Genomic DNA, 21,709 nt, shown 5'->3' with positions numbered 1-21,709 from the left:
TGGAAAAGACAGGTTATAAAAGGAAAAAGGAGCTTTCAAGTACTCTAGGTTATTAGCTACTATGGAGAAATCTGTATTCAGGAGATTATATTTCTAACAAAATATGCACAAAACCAAACACAGCTGAATTTGCTGTTCAAAAGGAAGTGAACTATAAAAATTAAAAAGCTAGAATGGAGGCAGAATCGCGGGCTAGAAGAAAAATAATCAATGCAACCATCAATAGGAGTGTCGAGATGAACACTGTACTGACTGAACACACAGCCACGCAGGCTCGAGGAAGAATGACTCAATTATATTTTTTCCCCACGGGCAAAGCCATAAAAGATAGCTGTAGACACATTGAGCACATCGCAAAAAAGGCATTTGGGCAGCGCCCCTTGTTAGGAAGGAAGAACTGCAATTCTAAGCGGTGAATAATTGCAGAGGCTCTGGAAGAAAACCGCTGGGGCTGTACTGCCGTTGGCAGACTGCAGCCACCGTGCCCACCTTCACAAACGCTCCCCAGCGCTCGCTGGCCCACTAACTCGCACAAAACGGGAGAGAAGGCCTTCCTTTAGTGAAGCAACAGGGTGGAACAGCTGTGTTCTTACCGATTTCTGAGCCGGGAGAGGGAAGGGCTGAGGATTTTTGAAAACGGCGCAAAACCCTTAAGCGGTTTGCTGCTAAACCGGGGCAAGGGAGAGGTGGGATGCAAAGGCTTCCTCCCGCACCTGCGCCACAGACGAGCTCTCATATTCTCTTCTTATCAACACAGGCAGACTTCTTGGGGCTGCAGCATCCCTTACGCCAGTGGCACCGAGAAGCCCCCAGAAGCCAGCAGGGGCTTGGCAGAACACCGACGGCTAACCCCGAACACACTGCCTGCGCAAACACACACCGCCAACAGCCGAGGGTGGCATCTCCCTCAGAACAGCAGCTTCCAGCTCCTCTCCCACTACGCCACTAAAGGGCTCTTTCAGTCACATTCAGGCTACTGAGATAAAAAGATGCCTCGAGAGTCAAGACAGCATATTAAGACCTGAATAAGTTGACTATATTGTTGCCCCGTTCCCCGAAAGGGAAATCCAGGTTGCAAAGCCGTACATAAACATGGCTTTTCATTTATGCTGAACTATTTGAATGAGCTACTATAAAGAAAACGTAACTCCTGTTACTTCGCAAGCCATGACCTCTGGCCAGGCCTCAACCAAGACTCGTATAACTATACCAGGACGGAAACCATCACCGTAAGGCAGGTGCGTGTTCACTACCTCTATCTCGACCTTTCAAAAGCAGTTTCCGTAACTACAAATGAGACTTCACCACAATCACCTTCCTTATAAAAGGAAATGATGTAATATTCTGGGAACTTTTTATTAGTCTCTTGAGAAAAATTCTCAAGTACATAAAAATAAACGTGGAGATTTTCCCTTCATCGGGAGCTTTATCCATTTACAGCAAGAGTTCCAGCCCTACCCGTGACCACCAGCACAACCTAAAGCAGCATCCCTTTTTGACAACGGATGACAGAATGCAATCCGTTGCCACCCCCAAAATGCAGCCGCGTTGCAATCAGCAAGATCTGGCTCACACAGACCACCAGCTAGAAGAAATCACAAAATACACCACTATCTTATGAAAGAGTTTGAGAACTTGCAACAGCAGCTGTTATTCAGGTACATTCTGCTGCTACGATTTTTGCGGTAATCAAAAGATGCAAGCGTCCATAAATTGTTTTGTCACAAAGAAAACAAATGAGAAGTCTCTAGTGCTGAGCTGTAAATACTGCACCACTCATCAGATGCTGCGATGATGCACGACGAGCAAGCAGCGCTGTTATGTGATCCCTGTGTCAACAGCTCAAGCAGATTCAAATCAAGTAAGACTCGGTTCAAGTAAACTACATCAGATATCTCCAGTTGCGCAGTGAGAAAGTATGTTTATACCAAATTATGCAGAAAAATATAAATTCAAAGCACGCATTATGATTCTGCCACTTCAACAAACAGTAAAATACTTGCTCTAAAAGAGCTTAGCATGACTGGACAATAACAGAAAGTTTGCTGGCTCAAAAGCACTGTTTTGGGAAAAGTTAATCAAATATGATGTCCGCAAGCCAAAAGTGCCAATTAAAATCGCTGCTGGACAACGCAATGAGAAGGGCACTTAAGCGTAAACAACACTTAGCATGGCTTTGGTACACATAACGTGCATGTATTAGTTTATATTTTACATTTACAGAAAAATAATTGTAGGCAGAGAGGGAAACTCACATTGCATTTACAGTTTAAAAGCTACATTGAAAGATGTGAATAATACCCTTTTGATTAAAGGGGTTTTGGACCACGGAACAATTTGCTCATGGAAAACCTGGCGTGTGTTGGTGGCACAAAGACCCCTTTTTGCTTGCTATCTTTCCGTAAGACAAAGGCATTGCTTGGGAGTGTAGGAGAGAGCCACTAATACAGTTACAAACGCTAAACAACCCACCAGTGAGTTATAGCTAAGTGGAGTGACAATACGGTGAAAATCCTACAGGCAAACCCACCACACCACACGGAAACTCGCTCTTTAACATCAGGTTCATTAAAGAAATGGCTTCACCCATTCCTACAGGAAATACACCTTCGACTCTTCCTTGGCCGTGGTACTTGATTGACAGGAAATATAACAATATTTTGGAAAAGACAAGAATAAATCACCATGAAATATTCCCAGCTCATTTACAAATGTGAATTCATTTCAGCTTCAAAGCAAGTGACATGCTTACTACATTGATGTAAACAAGCCCAGAGCAACATTTGGCAATGCTCATTACAATGACTGGATTCAAAAGCCAAAAGAAAATTAACAGTTCATCAGTAACATTCAACTGTTCCACAAATATACCCCCAAGATAAGACACATCGGCTGCATCAAACTGGAGTTGTACTCTGCAGTATTTATTAGCATAACCAATGCTAAAACTATACGGCATCTTCAGAGAAAGAAAAACGGGGAGAAAGTCTAGTAGCTGGAGTCATAGACATTCAAAATCATTGCTATTCATGTGTTCACACTTTAACATGCATATCATTTGGAGATAGGAGGATATTTAATAGATAGAAACATTTCTCTCTTAACTTGCCTGTAGTTAAAACACTGATGCGTTTTCTTCTTTTAGTTTCAGCGCACCACGCTGTCTTGATTACATTTCTAACAATGTCACAGAAGATATAAAAACCCTCTAATGGACAAAACCGATGAGATGGGGAGGGAGGAGTGCTATGAACCATAATAAATGCTATATACAGTTTAAAAGCACCCTTAACTTTTGTCCCCTGAGTTTCTTACATGCTTTTGGTAGTTTTTAGCAAGGTTTCTAGCATGAGAGCTGAACAACCCCAACCCACCTGATGTCCTAAACCATCCTCACTTCCAGGCACTCCCTCCCACGTAGAAGTCTTTTAGGAAGTGTGGTTTCATGGAATAAAGGAACCTCCAGACCACTGGCTTTCCCCAACTCCTTTTCTGGATAACACCCATGGCAAAGGAACATAGTCACCTCACAACATTTGGGTTCTGCTGCCCAAAGGGCTCCTCCTCTGTACTGCCAACACATCTCATGGCGAACGACTTACGATCAGATGCCGACACGTGCTGCTCAATTGAAAGTCAGCGTTGTGAAGCACTCTGCAAAATCTACATTGCAAATCATCTGGAGTAGAAACTTAAGATAAAGAAACAACACCGGCAATATAATTAGTCATCAGAATATGTGAATCTAATTAAAATACTACTCAAAAACAGCTGGTAGGGAGAGGAAGCAGCCTGCAGGAATTATTCAGTACTTCTAGACCCATATTCTAGAAGAGCTAATTATACACAATTCCTTTAATGCTCGTGTCAAAAAATATAAAGCCAGGGTGTAGAGCTAGGTACGATTAAAGAAAACAAAATTAATATCTAAAGTACTGCATTTCATCTCATAAGACCTGTATATAAAAGCAGGTTGAAACAAGCAGTATTCAAATCTGCATTACTCTGTACAAACTAACTGTCATTTCTTATACAACTTCCCATTCCTATCCTATTTTCTATTGCAGAAATAAGAAATAGTCTAATATGTTTGGTTTTGCTTTCAACCTTAGAAGACTAGGAAGGCTGCACCCCTGGGAAGCAGCCACTTTCTCCATTTTCTACGTTTCTTCTAGATGGTCCGACCAAAGCTCTTTGCTACTATCAATACTTCCCCCATTTCTAAGATGAGGATATGCTAACGTTTGTAACTCTGAATAATACAGATTTATGCTGATCTTCATCTTACTCCTAAGCCCAAGAGGAAATGAAATACCAACAAATTTGAAAATGGAAGATAAGACTTTCTCATGTAATTTAATACACAAGGAATTAAATGGGTAAAAATGAAAAAAAGACTGAAGAGGAAGAATGAGCAATCTTTTGTCATCCACGGTAGTTCGACAATACATTCTTAGAAGATTTCATACTGTCAAGAAGAAATGATATTTAGATTAAACCTTGCTAGACCCTAAAAGGATAATTTGTCAGTATTTTCCACTTTTCTGCCAATCCTGTACTCATTTCCTAGATTCCTTCTTTTTATCTCACTTACAGTACTACAATTTGGAATAACTAAAAAGCATTTTGCCAGAGGAAAAAAAAAGCTCTAGATATCTTTGTATTTAAGACCATACCGGCTGAGGGTATAAGGAAGCAAATTAGAGTAATTTGATCTTATTTATCTAGTAGCCTTAACTATAATCTTCTATGATCAGGGCTCACAAGTTTTTCCGTTAGCTTTATTTTGCGCTACTGATGTTCCACTGGCAGCTTTCAGCAGAACATCACAAACTTTGATGAAAACCAGGTGCCAACTGTCAGGAACTTTTACATTTTAAGACATATAAGTGAGAATTGATTATATTTCAATATAAGTATTAAGCCAAACCAACATTAAACTGAAATACATAGTTTATTCATTTATTCCAAAGGATATACATATAAAATATAACCGCAGGCTGTTTCTGTAAAGCAGATTTCTGATCTTCTAACTCCTTTTAAATTTTAAGCAAAAGAGATGAGAAATAAAACATATTATAAACTTAATAATACAACAACATAAAAAACCCCAGCAGAGCAGATGTGTTGCTTGTTTGAAATGGAAGTGTTCCCAGCAACACTCTGGTCCAGAGATGTCCGAACGCAGAATTCACGGTAAATGTCTAACAAGAGAAGCAGCATTTAGTTCCGCATCCCCCTAGTCTCACCGAGATGGCTGAAACGAAGAGTCAGATAACCCTCACACTTGTGCACCGCGGCACTCTGAGGGAAGGCGGGCGCTTTGCTGCCTCTCCGTCCCGCCTCGCCTCTTCCCCCTGTGGCAGCCTGGATCACCCAAGCTCCCACAACTGCAGCAAACCAACAACTGCAGCAGCACTGCAACGTCCTTTGGCACTGTAAAATACTTGTGGAAATACTTTTGCTGCACACCCATCTCCATCTGAGAAAGTCAAAAAGATTTAAAAGAAAGAAGGAGAAATAATTTATATTGCTACGGGCTCCTTAAGCACATCCACTACCATTTTTGCATAACACAGGGGAGGAAAGGCAAATGATTTTTTTGAGCTGTAATGCCAAGTTACTCATTTCTGGGATAGAAATTAGACCCGACTGTTCTCCTCAAGCTTCCCTCCCTCCCGTCTTTTAGCTACCCATGAAAGAAAACAAAACTGCAGGCCTAAAAATATTACACAAATGCACAGACACTTTTTTCTATGCGGTGGGTAAAGGTAATGTGGATTATGGAATATAAAAAACATTTCTGCTACATTCTAAATACTGTTTCATTATCTTTCATGTAAAATATTAAATACTGTTTGATATTTGTCTTTAAATTAGCGTTCGTTGTACTTAAAAGAGAAACACAAGAAAGGGAATGTTTTACCATTATGTACTGATTTTAATATACCATATGAAAACCGTAAAGATTAAAATAGCAGATATGCAGATGCAATGCCCCTGTTAGTCAGGAAAGTAATGAAGATAGTAATTCTAAAAGGCAGAATTTTTCCCGCAATACTGACAAACAACAACTCCTCATTAGCTGAATTTCTGTATGTGAACAATTTCATAAACGGCTTAAATACCGGGGGCAATGCACGATACCGATCACGGTATTACAACTGAGGTGACCTTACAGCGCTTACAGAAGCATCTCACACTTCTCCAAAGCAATTCAGAGGACTTACATGCTTCCTTTGAGGCAGTACCATTTCCAAAGGAACCACTCTGAGGGTCAACAAAAGCATCTTACACTCTTAACAACTCCAGCAGAGCAGTTCCCGTGTCAATGGGTGCTCCAGTGCTCCCCCAAAGGCACTGCGGTGGCGCTGCAGAGGTTCATGTGCTTTGAAACAGCAGAAGCAACAACATAAATACCGTCTAAACACCAGAAGTGAAAAAATCACAACAGAAGCCAAAGAAGTCTTTCATTAAGGGAAGATTAATGGCCCTTTTCTGTCAAATATCTGAGAGTTTCGTATCTCAAATATGTGACAAGCTACAGCAAACTCCCAAAGTTGGAGGAATTTCACCCTGGGGGCTTTGCATTTTCTTTAAGTGATGAGGTTGCCTTAATCTATTCGGCGACTAAAACCATCCACCAGACAGGACGGTACAAAGATGAACGCAATCTGTGCCACAATGAAAAGGCAAAGTAAAGCACACCAGGAATGAAGAGAAAAATATGAAATGGCACAGATGGAATGGGAATAAAGACTGATGTTTCCCTTCATATTTTCAAGGCTACTTACACACATTTGACCTAACTGCTCTACGTGCAAATTAGTAACTGATTTTCTTAATTGCACCATTGTAAATAGAGAGTGACAAGATGTGCAAATACTTCAGATACAGTAATCGTCATTACAAGCACAATCCTGCATAGAGAGTCAGTCGCTTGCATACTTCTTCTCAGAGCATGTATTGTTATTATAATGTAGCTGTTGGTAATAATTTCCCGGAGAAATGAGAAAGCCAGAGACCAGCTTAATGCCTGGCTTGTTTACAAAATAACAGTAAATAACAGCAACATTAATCCTAATGCTCTCCCTTTCTTGCATTAAACACAAGACTTATGAAGAGCCAAATTCAAGCCTAATTTAAACAGGTGTGAATTCACAGTAGGTCTATTGACACACACCATAAATTAAATCAGAACTTTGTCCTCAGCTAAATCCTCCCCATGTTTGAAAAACGACAGCATTCACAAAGTGGCGTTTCTCATACAGCCTCAGCAATTCCAGTATTTCTTCTACTAATTAAGCATCTTTATCCCTTTAACAGATACTGTTAAGATACTGAATCTGAAGAGCAAAGAGCTGAGGTGACTTACCCAAAAGTCACCCATCTGCCCAGCAATCAAAATGACAAAACCCCAGAGATTTAGGGAGAGTCAAAAGCTCTGTTAAACGGGCTGCTGCTCCCAGGGTATAAAACAAATACTTCGGTGAATTACACAAGATTAATCTTACATGTTTCTATGTCATTAAACTCAGCTTTGATCTGTAACCTACTGATTCCTCTACTACATCCACTTATTAATATATGGCCAATGTTATTACTCTCTCTTTGCAGTCTGCTGTTTAAAAGTATTGATATTACTAAAATTATTGTTCCAAATAGAATCTGATCCTGTACCCCGATGTTATTAAAGAAGTTTCCCAATAATTTCTGTGGGAAAAAGGAAACAACCACATTTTTTCACAGCTGTTTTTTCCCCTCTTGCTTTGTTTTTTAAAAGACAAATATGTTATTAAAGAAAAAAATCCCCATGCCGGATCTCAAGCACTCTAAAGCTGCATTCCATGACCAGTCTAGTGGTATTTCAGCCTGCACTAACACCCTAATTTCTTGCCTACAAATCTCAAAGAAGCTGTTGTGAGCTACAGCCAATGCCGAGTCGGCATAAAATAATGCAGCCAAAGGAACTGAACATGAATCTGCTCCGAGACTGAGTGTGCACTTCACAGTACACTCATCCAGCACCAGGAATCCAGTACTTCGCTACTGGTTCTCATTACTTAGTAGAGAAAAAGTAACTAATTGCATAAAAGCATCTAAGTACACAACAGGAGTAAGCCAAGCAAGCCAGCCTCTGAAGTACTGCTAAACAATCCACCCACCTAAAACTGGTTAAAAGCTGTGCTACTGTAGAAATGGCTCAAGTTCCGTACCAGCTCTCAGCTGAGATGTAGGAGCTACAAGTAAAAGAGGTGATGGTTGTGCAAACAAGTCAAATATGTCTCAGAAATGGATTATAGCATGACATGAATGCATTTGAGGTGAAATTCGTCGCCTCACAGCCGCATCCCGTGAAGCAAAACATAAGTAGAGCAGGAACAACTTAATAGGGAAGAGTATATGGATACAAAATAGAGCGTAGTCTCCTCGTTAGTACACTACATAGTGTGGGATGCAGATGTCTGCCACGTGATGTAGTTTTACATAACATGTCCGAAGATCGCCCCTTTTGTAGATCAGGGTTGTATCCTCTCCTGGACCACAGCTTTAGTCCAGAAGAACAAAGAAATAAATAAAACTGCCAGCTCAGTAATCTGGCAGATGTTCTGATACGCTGCAATGACAGACACCATTGTCTCGGTGACTTGAGGGTAAATGCAGTCTTCTTCAATGGAATAAAGTAACTATTTTTGATATTGTTATTTTGTAGCGCTTCTGTCTGAAATTTACATTCACATATTGTAGAGTAACACTGTTCTTGTTTAAATAGGGCTATTTATACCGTACCAGAGATAAGCAATGATCCCCAAGAAATTGGTCATTCATTACTTGCAGTTAATATATATTTTGCTTAGCCTCAGGCAAAGCTGAAGGCAGTTTGTGCACTAATAGGCTATTATTAGTTGCCATTAACATTGACAACACTAATTTAAATGGGAATGTTGGTGTTTCACGCAATCTGTTCAATGCTGCCAAAACAACCGGAGTATGTTTCAACAGTGATTATCAGAGTTGGTGTGTCTATGAAGGAAAATAATCCTCAAATAAATTCTCAAATTGGGCTACTCAGAATACATAGCGAAGTATATATTCTTTGCCAGGGAACCTCCTGCTAGAGCTTTGAATGAATGTAAGAAATAAAAGAATATTTAAACAGAATAAAATTTACAAAAGTATTCAGATCAATGTAAAGCAAAAAAACGTCCTGAAAGCAGATCTACCAGAGTCTACGCACTTTGTTGTCCTAATGTCACCACAAAAAAAAAGCTGTATTTGTAGCGGAATTGTGCTCATAGAGGAAAAAAACCCAACCCCAACAACAAAAACAAACTGACCTTTTCAAAATACATTCAATATTAGCAATTAGTTTTCTCAAACAGCTCAATAACTGTGTCTTCCTCATCAAGTTTATTCCAGTTACAAATAGCTGTGTTCACATGCCATTGGGTCAAGCCTTCAAAAGCCAAAATTTCTAATTACCTTATTTTACAGCAATTAGACAGTACCACGGAAACTGCATTTCATGAACTTCCAGCTACTGATCTTATGTGCTCACTCATTTTCACACCACAGAAGTCACTGGCTGGCACAAAGAAAATCTGCTTCCAAGGCAGGGACCGAGAAGGATAAATGCAACACTTGTGGCTCTCTGATAAAGCCCCTGGCACAAATGACTGCATAGAAGCAGAAAGATGGGCCATCTATTACTTCATTTAAGTAGCGATGTATGAACTTCTGTATTCAAAGAGTGCTTTGTTACTGAGTGCCAACCCAGATGCAAAACACGCTGCTCTCTGGATCAGGAATCTTGACTGTGAACTTACCTGTGAAGTACTAGATAATATAAACGAATATAGCTCAAACCATCATTGTCTTCAAATTTATCCACATTAACTTTCAAGACTGCAATTATTATAAGGACGCAGTGCCACAGGAAGCACTGACACCTGCTCTGTCGACCCTGCCTGGAGACAACTAAAGAGTTCGGATGAGTTGGTGCTCTCAGTTTCTCTCTCTTCCAACTTATTCTTGCCTTCACTTTCCTCTTCTAACAGTTCAGTTAAAATTTGTATTGTAGTATCTAATTTTGTTATAAAGCTTACAAAGAACCAAATATGAAAGCCACATGCAAAAGGACTACTCCGCTCTAGTCTAGAGAATGCCGTAAGTGAGTTTAAATCAATTAAAATCATTCTCTGAGACAAACTTTTAGAAGAAACCACTCTATTCTTTGTTGGTGATACGCAATGATTACATGTCTCTATCTTAATGACATTTAACCCGTGGTTCCTGCAACGTAGGACGATGAAGGCAACAAAAGCATTTCCTTTACTACCTACAATAATTTTCATCTATAGCAAGACAACTTATTTAGTGCAACTTGTACAGCTAGCAAAACTTCATGAATACCCAGGGGCACCACTGCATTCCACGCTGAAATGCAGAACTTGGTTATATGCTTAATCTCCTCTGAAGACTTCAGCTTCCCAGCAGCTTAAAACGTAACTGTATTTCTTAGTTTAAGTGGTACAAGTAGGCACATTCCTTTCTCAGATAGCATTCCCTTTAAGCCACTTTCATAGTTAAGAGCCAGCCAATTCGGGCAGACCAGATACGATTCCTTCAGCCACCACGTAAAACCAAATGTCTTTGGAAAACACACCAAAAAACCTCCAACGCCAAAAAAACCCACAACCCTGTGCAACAACACTTTACAGAGGATGGACCCCACAGAGAATGTGGCAGAAGCAGGAAGCGAGAAGGCAGCCGTCCATCCATCATCGCGCAAATGGGGTGGCACCTGAAAATGAACTGATTCTAGTAACAGGATACAATGGGACAGCGCAGAGTGCTTAACCCTCAAAGGAGTATTTAATCAAAAATGAGCTGTGCACTAAAACAACTTTTTTTTTTTTTAAGCTCATGCAAATAATCTAATGTCTTTGAACCTATATTGGACATTATCGCTGGTACTGACAAACATGCAGATGAAATGATAATTAAATTACCAGCTTCGTATTTGACAAATTCAAAACGCGTAACTATAGAAGTGACATTCATGACTGAACTCTCTTTCATCTTATGACTATAGATCTACTAAAATGTATCACTGTCAACACTGAAGTGCCAGTCTGCCACTTTCACTGGTTCCCCTATCTCTTATCCAGTTAAAAATACATATTTAACTACATTTTGACCTGCCATAACGTGTAGCTATTAAACACAGAAATTAAAATATGAGCTAAGCTTGTTGATCTTAAGCATGATAAATTTCTTTACTTACTGTACTCTTTAAGGAAACATTTATAGCAGATTTTCATCAATTTTGATGCAGAGATAAAAATTACTAATTCCCCCTGTTACTTAAATACACATTTTCACCTTCTATGACACACTAAACCATAAGAAAAGCAAATAAGTAGAGATCCTGAAGGAGAATAAATATTTAAAAAAAAAAAACAAAAAACAAAGAAAACCAAAAATAACCCCCAAAACCTAACCCAGAAATCCACCCTGCATATGCAGAGAAATAGAAGAATGAGATATGACAAAGACCTGTTCAACCTGTCCTACTGATAAAGGGATGTCTGCAGGTGTAGCCTGAAATTACAGCTGAACGGAGCGTTTAGGATTCCAGGTTGTCTTTCTGAAGTCACCCGGCAGTAGAGTCTTAATGCTATGCCCAGAACCCAGCACATGCAGGATCAATTCTACACAAAATGCGATACAAATGTACATATATAGATTTATTTTAGAACCTAATTCATAGGTTACTAAACTCAAATGATAGATGTCCTATGACATAAAACTGGAGAAAATGGGAAAGTAATTGGTCTCTAAAAGAATGACATTTTAACAACAACATTGTTTTGGTTTTTGTCTTATTTTCCATCTGCACTATAAATACAATGCATATACCAAACAACCCTTTCACGCCTTCATATAATACAGAGACCTAAGAAGGAAGGGGGAAAAAGAAAGAAAACAAAAAAAAAAAAAAAAAGAAAAGAAAGAGAAAAGGAAAGGAAAGGAAAAGAGAAGTAGAAAGCTTCAAATAAATTACTACTTCTATTCAGTACATGAGATGCATTTCTTTATTACCATTCTCCCCATCAGACTTCCTTTCATGGTCAGTGTCCGTGAGGGACAACGCTGAGTTTGCCCGGCTTGACAAGCAGGAGCTGTGTTCCGATTTCATCCCCCTCATCCACATCCTCAGGGCATGATCCGGGGACGCACCACCTTCTGTTTCAGTATCCACATCTGAGCCCACCTCTAGCGGGTAACTGTGCTCAGCTGCACCGTGTAAATCTGTTTGATAGCCAGAGCACAGAATATGGGGAGTCTCACAGAATTCCATGTCTGGAAAACACAAAAGTTCAGAAAAAAATTTAGAAGTGAAAAGCAATATACCTTTGATTTTCCTTTGAAGAATCTGTTTTGAGAATTACCATTGTTAATACTGTTAGAAGACTTTTTTTGGTCAGTGACTCACTCTGCTATATAATCTACTATAATACAGCTAAAAGAGCGCAACTCTGTAAAATATCTAATACTGCACTGTAATTGTGCCTTTTTGTCTGATAGAAATATATTATAGCCCAAACATGTGTACACACCCACACGCTGATAGCGGTACATCAATTTACAACTGAAGGGAGTACTTACAAATACAGATACTTACTTGTTTTTTTGCCAGAAAGGCAACAGCTCTACAACTACTCTCTGTACGTTTTTATCATAGGGAAAGCGCAGCAAATTTGCAAACGGGGAATTTACAAAATAACATTTGAAAGATTTGGTTAACCACAGAAGACAAAGAAAGGGTACTTACCCTTGGCTTGCTCTTTGAGAGTGCTGTCCTTGCATATTCACACCAGTGGGTCTTGGTTCTCCAGTGCTGGTGACCTACAGGAACTTCCTAGAAGAGCAGTGACTACCGGGACTGTACAAACACCATCTCATGACACCAAGCGATCAGAGATTTTAAGGAGTTGTACAGTGCTCAATACTTCAGTTATTCTTACTAAACACCGCAACTGTAGGGCAGTAGGTATCCGAGGACAAACAGAAGGCGGACAGGACCCATAATGTGAATATGCAGAGGAAACATTCTCGAAGAACTACAGGTAAGTAACACACATCAGCAAATTGCAACTTCCCTTTGAGGTGGCCTCTGCATATTCTCACTTGTGAGAATCCAATTACAAACGCAACTCCCAGGGAGTAAGAAAAGGAGTTCTAATTAAATAAAGATTACAGAACCGCACTCCCTAATTGAACATCAGACCTGCGATGCCATCTTGAGAGACCAAATACAATATCAAACATGCCTACAGTATTCTTTCAATTTCTAGAAAGAAACGTTAGAGACAAGAGTCATTGAAAGAGACTGAGGACAAATACTCTCTTCTACTGTCATCCTAACTAAAGCTTTAATTTGCCAAACCAATCCACTTACCAGCCAGTAAGAGGAATGGTTCTTATTTTAAGCACACTCGCCGAAATAACGGAAAGCCCAGGTATTTTCTTGAAAGTATTGTCCAAAAACTACAAACCAAACGCTAAGCTAGAATACGCTGAGGTGGCTCGATTTTTAAGCCATCTGTCTCTCTCTCTCTTTCCTTTGCCATCACATTCCTGAAGGTCTCAGCTGTAGTATTATGTATTACACCCACAAGAAACAAGCTCCACTTGGCTTAATTAGACAGCTGGGACCAAATCTTTGTATGACACGAAGAGTGCAGATACGGAAGTTGGACACTGAACCATCACAGCTGCATCACACTCCTAACTTTTACTTTCTTTTTGACAGCACTAAATGAATAAAAACACCTTTATACAAAATATGGTTTCAAATGGTGCACATCCGTTGGTATTTTTTCTTTACCGAATTCAAAAAGGACTTACACATAAACCAAGAATTAAAAAGCCGGTGACAGTCCCGGATGACTACGCCAGAGCCGAGAATCAATGAAACAGAGAGCGAACCATCCAAGCAGGCCGATCCTACGCCACCCCGCAAGGACTGCATTGTTCATTTAAACGGAGGTCGTGGATGCCACTATTTGACCAAACGTTTTTCAGTAACGAAGAGGCGAGCCAACGCTTTCTTGTGAAACATCCGATTGAAAGTTCTGCTTAACTGAGCTGAGCTACTACAAAAAAGTAGACAGGAGCTTCACTCCACGTACTGTGCTTGTGCCCTGAAAGAAAGGGGAAGGCCAAATCTTGCTAGCAATGAGCTAGCTCGTCACACGCAGGGGTGCAGTCCTGACTGCCCACTCCATCAAAAATTGATGATGGTTAACACATGCTTTAGCAGATGACATAAAAAAGAGGAATAAACGTATACTGACATTTAAAGAAGTATATCATCAAAGAAAATTAAGATTTAGCTGCTAAAAGCATATAAAATTCAAGGGAAGTAAATTAGGCTTATTGTACATTTGGACAGTTGTACTTAAAGACACCGGCAGGTCTTTAGTGCTTCTCATAAGCACTAATGAGAAGGTACTTCCAAAGGGGGATATTTTATTGATGTACATCAAGAAAAATTTATAGTGAAAAACACACTTAATCCTTTCCTCATGAAATAAGAGAGCCAACAGGATGAAGAAAGATATTCGCCATGAGGCATGGGTTGGAACCTCATCCTCTGGGTACCTCTGGGGAAGGACCTGAGGAATAAAGAGTTTCTTTCTTTCTTTCTCATAAATTTCACAAGTCAAAGACTTTCCTGACAGTGCAACCTCCTTTTGTAATCCCTTAGCTGCCTAATCTGCAAATTTCATTAGCCTTAATACTGGTCTCAATTTTGACCGAGGCCCACACTGATGAAATAACCTCCAATGAAACTGCCCCACAACTTTTTCTTTTTTTTTTTTTTTTTAAATTAAATTCTCTCAAAAAGCAGTATTATTCTTGAGTTGGATTTCTGTCAATCACAGCCACGCAGGGTTCTTAGAGTATGTCTCTGTCAACTAAATGACACCTTGTGATCTCAAGAAGCATCTTCTGAACCCCCTTCCCCTTCAAAGCAGATTTGCACTTGTTTTCACCAGCTGAGGAACTTCTCCGCAATTACAAATCCCCCATAACCTCATGAGTCGTGTCAGCCGATGCCAGGTCCCCGGGGAGCAAGGCTGCAGGCGCTTCTCTACACGGGTGTCCACTCCGGGCAGATGTCTGCCCCTGGCAGCCTGCAGCCCATGGTCTCCCTGTTTGCAACTGCGTACGCCAAGGGGAAAATTCACCCCAGCAAACCTCACAAATGCTCATTAGATTACACATGCTTAAGAAGCACAAAATTTACCCTTCAGTCTATAAGTTAATTCAAAATGTAGAAGCTAACACATTCGATATTTGAGCTAATTTCTTATCGGTGGAGCAAAAGCAAGTGCCTTTTTTATACTGTAACTCATATTCGACTGAAGTCTAACACGATATATAGCCTTAATAGTCTATTTCTTAAGTATACAAGCCTTGGTAGTACTTTAACTCCCACGGGATGCGTTTTCTGAAAAGCACTTAGAATGCCAGAAGTGGCTGCTTTTAGTCTGCATATCTAACCTTGTTACCTAAAATACTATACATTTCCACAAGGAGATAAAGTTCAAGTGTTGATTTATGATAGATTTAGTCTTACCAGGAAGATACAGTCACAGGAGAAGTGAGGGAACATTAATATGAAAATCAAGTTTTTGCATGAACTGTGGACAGAGCAAAAAAAGTTGCAGTTATGAATGTATATAGAAGACCATGACAGGATTTTCACCTCTGGGCCTTGTGGAGCCTACTGCAGCACAACTGTTAAAAATACAAGTATTTTATCCTTCATTGATATTAATTGCTTTTTCCAAAAATATTGTATAAAGACATGTAAAGTATCTAACGATTAAGAAAAGGAAAGACGGCTGGGTGCATTAAAAAAATAAATCAGCATTTCAATTAACAGATCCCTTTCTTTCTACCTTTAGGCAACTTAATTTTCCTGAAAAGAAACCTCTTCAGAGATGAGCAGTTAAAGCAAAGTTTGACCCCACTGGCCAGCGGTGCCCTTGCTGTGTAAGGGGCTCGTGCTGAGGGGGGGATTCGGCAGCTGCCCAGGCAGCCAGCTCCAACACTGCCCCAAATTTGTTCACCAACAGAGAGCTACCGAAACCTCCACATACGCTCTCCAACTATTTCTTTACTACAGCATCAATGTAGTCACCAGTACAGTTAACAACCTACAGTTAGGATTTTCCCGCGTATATAAAACGTTTATCCCAGTGCACCTTCAGGACTGTTTAACTGCCCTTTGCACAGCCAGGAATACCTGTGTGCCACCTACTCTTTCTGCAACTCTTTAGTTCTTCTGACACAGGCAAAAAAAAACCAACCAACAAACAAAAATTACCCAAGTGATAGGACCCATGGGGGTCCTGCTCTTCAACTTAGTCTTTCTACAGACTTAGTGGACTCGCAGGACTCGTGGAATTTCCACACTGTTGCCATTTGCCAAGAATTTTGCTACTTTCAAACAACTAACTGGGAAAGTAAATAAATATTTATTTCAGTAAATAAATATTTAAAATAAAGAGAAGACTGTTCAAACAAAGTAGATAAAAGAGAACCACAAAACTAGTGTATAAACAGATGAGCGTAAAGAGCCTTCCTCTCCAATTTTCCTATTCCCTTATGGAAAAATGTTATTTTGTATTAATAACAGAGTGACAAATAATACTTAAGTTACTTAATGCACCTATCTGTTCAACTAGAGAAAGAGCTTAGAGAAAAACAGAAATTGTTTATAAACTGCAATAGTTTGACAAGTTGCTATTACGTGCATTTTATGAACCCTATCATATGATTAAGCAATTCTGACTTACGTATTCTAAGTCTCTTTAAATATCATAGAGTCGCAAATTTATTTTATCTTCGATTCTTGGTATGAGGTGGTTCTTACTCTGAGGATGCTCCCTGCCCAAACACACACAAAATCAATTCTCCAGATGAAAAGGTACTAATTGCTCTATCTCTGCAGATGTAAAGCTATAATGGAGCCTAAGTAGCTCAAAGGCAAGGAGGAAACATCAGTGTCTCGGAAATGTAAAGCCATGGTACTTATTTTGGGCCCGTGTCCTTCCCGTTTCACACCGGGAGTTATTTGAGAATACTGGGAACGTCAGAGTCTGGGGAGCAGATCCGACGGAAAGATCCTGAACAGTAATGGAAGGAATTCCAGAAAGGCAAATAATATGCATTAACCTGAACGGTGACGTGTTTACGTTAGTTACCGAGCTGGTGTCTGAAGGAGCGATAAGGGGAACGCAGGGGAAAAACCACCCCAAGCACGCGGCTTTGACGTTGGTGTAGGGTTCGGTGTTTTCTGGTGTTACACTGCGATTTTATGTTATATTTTTTCACACTCTGAATTTATGCCAATGGTTTAACCAGCAAGGGCGTCGTATGTGTTTCAAACTGAGCAGAAAGGCAGACCAGCTACTTAGGGCGTAAGAGACTTGGAGAGAGAAGGGGAGGGAGGGGAAAAGGGAGGAAGAAATATAAATCAAGCGGCAAAAGTGAGGTTCACATTCATTTTTGGAAGCAATACATATGCACCCTCCTAAATGAGAAATTTTGAGGGCTATTGAGCACTCTGCTAAATTCAGTGTGTTCAACAGCCCTTAAAATTTCTCATTTCTCACCCGAGGACCACGGTTTACTGGCTGTACACTGGACTTGAGAATTAAATGGGCAGAGATCTTAAGCTACTTCATAAAGCCATTCATGTAACACAGCCTGCTAGATAACTTTGTCAATGTCTTTGTGAGTTCACATTTCATTTAGTCTAAGATCTCACTTGTTTCCATGTTGAGAACACACCACGTTGTTCCTAGGACAATATAATTCAAAGACATTAAACTTCAGTAACCACTCATATGAAAATCATTGAGGAAGAAGCCAAAAATCAATTAATTTGCAAAAACACATTACACTGACTATTAATTCGCTTTAGACATCTCATGTTTATCACCAATTACACTATTATCACAGCCCCAAACACATTCTCAGCTGCATTTATTTTAATAAAAAAAATGATATACATATTACACATAAGTTGCTCATAAAAGATACCATTTGAGGTTTTATGCTTATATATGAAATGCATCGTATTGTATGTTTTCTTTTACTGTATTTCAACTTTTCCCTGCACTCCCTTATCTATGTACTTTATTTTCTTAAAGTAATCTCCAGTTACCACCAGAGATGCTAGAAAGTTAAAAATCACAGTAATATCAAATAAAGGAGGAATGCAGAAGAATCAGAGTCTGCTATAACACTACGGAGTTTCCTGAAATTTGCAGATTAGGCAGCTAAGGGATTAGAAAGGGAGGCTGCACTTTCAGGAAACTCTTTGGCTTGTGAAATTTATAAGAAAGAAACTCTTTATTCCTCAGGTCCTTCCCCAGAGGAACCGGAGGATGAGGTTCCAAATCATGCCTCATGGCAAATATCTTTCTAGTCTCTTCTTCAGATTAATCCTTCAAACTTAAAGAACGAGGGCAGGAGCAGATTGAACCTATTTTTAAAAATGCTCCTGGAGTTTTCAGATATTAATTTTTATTTTGATTACTATTAAAATCAACACGAATACAAAAATATACTTCTCAAATTCTGCATGGAAATCATCCTGATCCTATGAGGACACAGACAAACTTTCTCCTTCTCCAGATGTGGAATATTCTTTTTGTAGATCATTGGACATTTTTCATGTCAGAGATTTTGTTTTTCAAGAGTAACTAGTAAGATACCAGAGAGAAAGCTTTTGGAGCTACAACGTGCATGCAGTGAGTCTCAGTTTTATTTCGGAAGAAACACTGTCATTATCAAATTGACTCAAAATTTAAACCTTCAAGTTCAAATACACGGTAAGTATCGCTGGTTACAGCCTTTCCTATTGCTGAAGTGTGGCTTTATGAGGCAAAGTACTTCCATTCACAAGATTCTGTTAAAGAGAAATTTCTATTGCAGGTATTCATAAATATATCTCCTTTAATGAATTTTAGAGTTATAAAACCATAGCAAATGCCAGGAGCTAGCATTTAACCTAAATTTCTCATAAAGGAAACCTAGTTAATCTCAAATAATGACCACACTAACTCTACCCTACTAAAGACAAGAGGGGAAAAAAAAAATCTAATTATCACAGATGAGAAAGAACCTCAATATCATTTGTGAGGATAAATGAAGTTCTTCTAATGATACAGTTGAAAAAGAGTTTGGAAAAGCTCATCTTAAATACATTCAATTACAATTTCATTCTCCATATGCAAAAATCTATTAGGAAATGAAGAATTTTCAGGAAAAAAAAGATTTTCTCTTTCCAAAAACTCTATTCTCAGAGTTAAGAAAAGCATTACAATTTTCTTTCAAGAATTTTAAAGGCTCCTCGGTTCTGAAAGAATTTTTCAGCTACCAGCTTCGGCATTCATGTATGTGTTTCAGGGAAGCAATAGATAACGGACTCTTTCCAGCCACAGCCTTCTCCGGTAGATTGCCTTAAGTTTTTTTGTTTTTTAAAAAATAGGAAGATAAAACTTTCACAAAGGACATTAGAACTATGAATCAAATCATCTTGACCAGATTAACTAACTTTTCTCTTTGAAAAAGTTTTATATGAACAAATACTCTTCCTCAAGATTAACCACAGAGTGTGAAACGGGAGTTCAGTGCGTTTACCATTCTTACCAAGCAAAGCTAAGGCTGTGGTTCTAACTGGTTTCAAAGTCTGTATGGCACTTAAGAGAAGAAAGATTGACGGAATTATTAAACAGAGTGTAAGCTGTATACTAACATTCTTCACACTGAAATTACCCTCGGATTGTTGCTATATGCCTGCAAACCTGAATTCAACTCCGAGATCCTCTTCTGGTAGTCATTTCTGAACGCAGTTACATTTAAAGCAGAATCACTTTCATTCAAACATCAATCTCGGAGGTTTCATGACAGTTATCACTTTCTAATAGAACTTAATACAGAAATATGAAATTAATTTCTACAGTTTTGATTCTGGTTTATAAAATATTTTTAAAATACACCTTTTGTTTCTAAAAATATTGAATTTTTTTCTCTTTTGAAATTCCAATTGAAGCATTGACATGAGCATCAAAGCCTTTTTAAAAGAAAAGACACACAAAGCAGGTATCTTTATAATTTTCACCAACTTAGTGTTAGAAGGCAACGCGTTTAAAACTCCAGAAGTGTAAAATCCGATTTCATTTACAGTGCTGTAAACCCAGCAGTGAATTCTGTGAAGCCAGTGGGCCGGGTGGAGAAGGTAGCACTTGGGCTTCAGGTCAGTGTGACTGCCTCAGAGTAAGCGTCTGGCAAGCGCAGATCTTCATGATGATGGGAATAATTTTAGAAAGTTGCTATCAACAGAGATCTACCAGAAAAGTTCTTTACTGATGGGATATTCAACAGACCTGAGGCACTCAGACCACAGACGCTGCTCAAAAAGAATGATCACAGAGTAACTCTGCTCCTCACCTTCACTTTCACCAAAAACTAGGAAGCTCTAATATAATTTTAAAATTGCTTAAGAGAGTATCGAGGATACTACTATCCGTTTTCCCATGAAGTGTGACAAATGGAAGGCAGAGAGCAAAAGGAGGCAGGTGGGAGCGGAGGAGGGCAGTTTGTATCCCCTGTGCCCGTTTCAGGCAACGCGTTATCTCAGATATGAAACGGCACAAGTGAGCGGACGGCTTCTGCGAGACTGCACTGACCAAGTTGCACTTGTTCCCACTCCAACTGACCAGTCTTTAAAAATACTGAAAATGAGGAAGAAGTATTTGCAATGGAGCAGGTCTTCCAGAGAGGTCTAAGCACATCGACTGTGGGGCAAAAGCTCCAAAGGAAGGGGTGACGTGTGAGGCAGTCCCCAGCATCGCCCGGTGTGGTCACACAACGAACAGGAGAACAGTGGCCCGTGCGTGAGAGCACCAAGACCGGTCGCTGCCGTCACCGTGCTGCCACCACAGAAGCAAGGAAAACAGGAGCAACAGCCTCTCTGGGGGTGCGCGGCCCCAGAGGCTCTGGCCCTCGGCTGGAAGCCCGGTGGCCCAGCAGTGGGACCCCGCAGCCCACAACTCCCCCTCGGCAGCCCCTCAGAGCCAGCGTATGGCCACCTTCATGGCTGAGCACAAGACATTCTGTTTGACCGTTTGTACTTTGAACTCAGGGGCTTTCTAAGAAGGTTGTATGCGAATGGCGGATCTGTGCTGTACTTTGCCTTTTGCATTCACTCTGTCGTAGTAGTAAGCCGTAGAAATGAATAAGCAAGGCTCTACTTTCCTCTCAAACCTTCGCAAGCAGAAGGGTTAGGAAAACTAACAAGCAACCAGGACACTTGGGCAAATAGCGTGGAGAGAAGGCGGGTTCTGCTTGTTCCATGTTCCACCACCCCCAAGCACGTGGAAAAAGGTGAAGCGGGAAGAAGAGATTCAACGCAAGCGATCACCCCCCTCCAAACCAACAAACCTCAGACAGGATTAGCATATGAATTCTTTCCTTTTTGTTGTGAAATCTTGAAATCCAGAGCAGAAAATGGCTATCGGAAATAAAAAGAGAAAAAGCTGCTAGTGAGAGACAAAAGATGGCGGCAGCAGCAAGAGTGAGTATCTCTGTAAATCTTGACAGACACTCCTGGCTTTGA

The 21,709-nt window shown here is 39.9% G+C and overlaps 1 protein-coding gene across 2 annotated transcripts in view; it reads right to left on the bottom strand.

Moving 5' to 3' along the window:
• Positions 1-21,709, bottom strand: part of TENM1 (teneurin transmembrane protein 1) — a gene marked incomplete at both ends in the record, with an annotated part of 259,760 nt that overhangs the window by 216,433 nt on the left and 21,618 nt on the right. For both annotated transcript variants that reach the window (XM_082488474.1, XM_082488475.1), the window contains one exon: positions 12,106-12,366. In XM_082488474.1, coding sequence (XP_082344600.1) covers positions 12,106-12,366 — 261 coding nt within the window. The remainder of the gene's footprint in view (positions 1-12,105; positions 12,367-21,709) is intronic.

The sequence above is a fragment of the Vanellus vanellus genome, assembly GCF_965231255.1.
Source record: "Vanellus vanellus genome assembly, chromosome: 10".
NCBI lineage: Eukaryota > Metazoa > Chordata > Aves > Charadriiformes > Charadriidae > Vanellus > Vanellus vanellus.
Note: the sequence above shows the minus strand (reverse complement) of the source record. Positions and strands in the feature narration are given on the sequence as shown.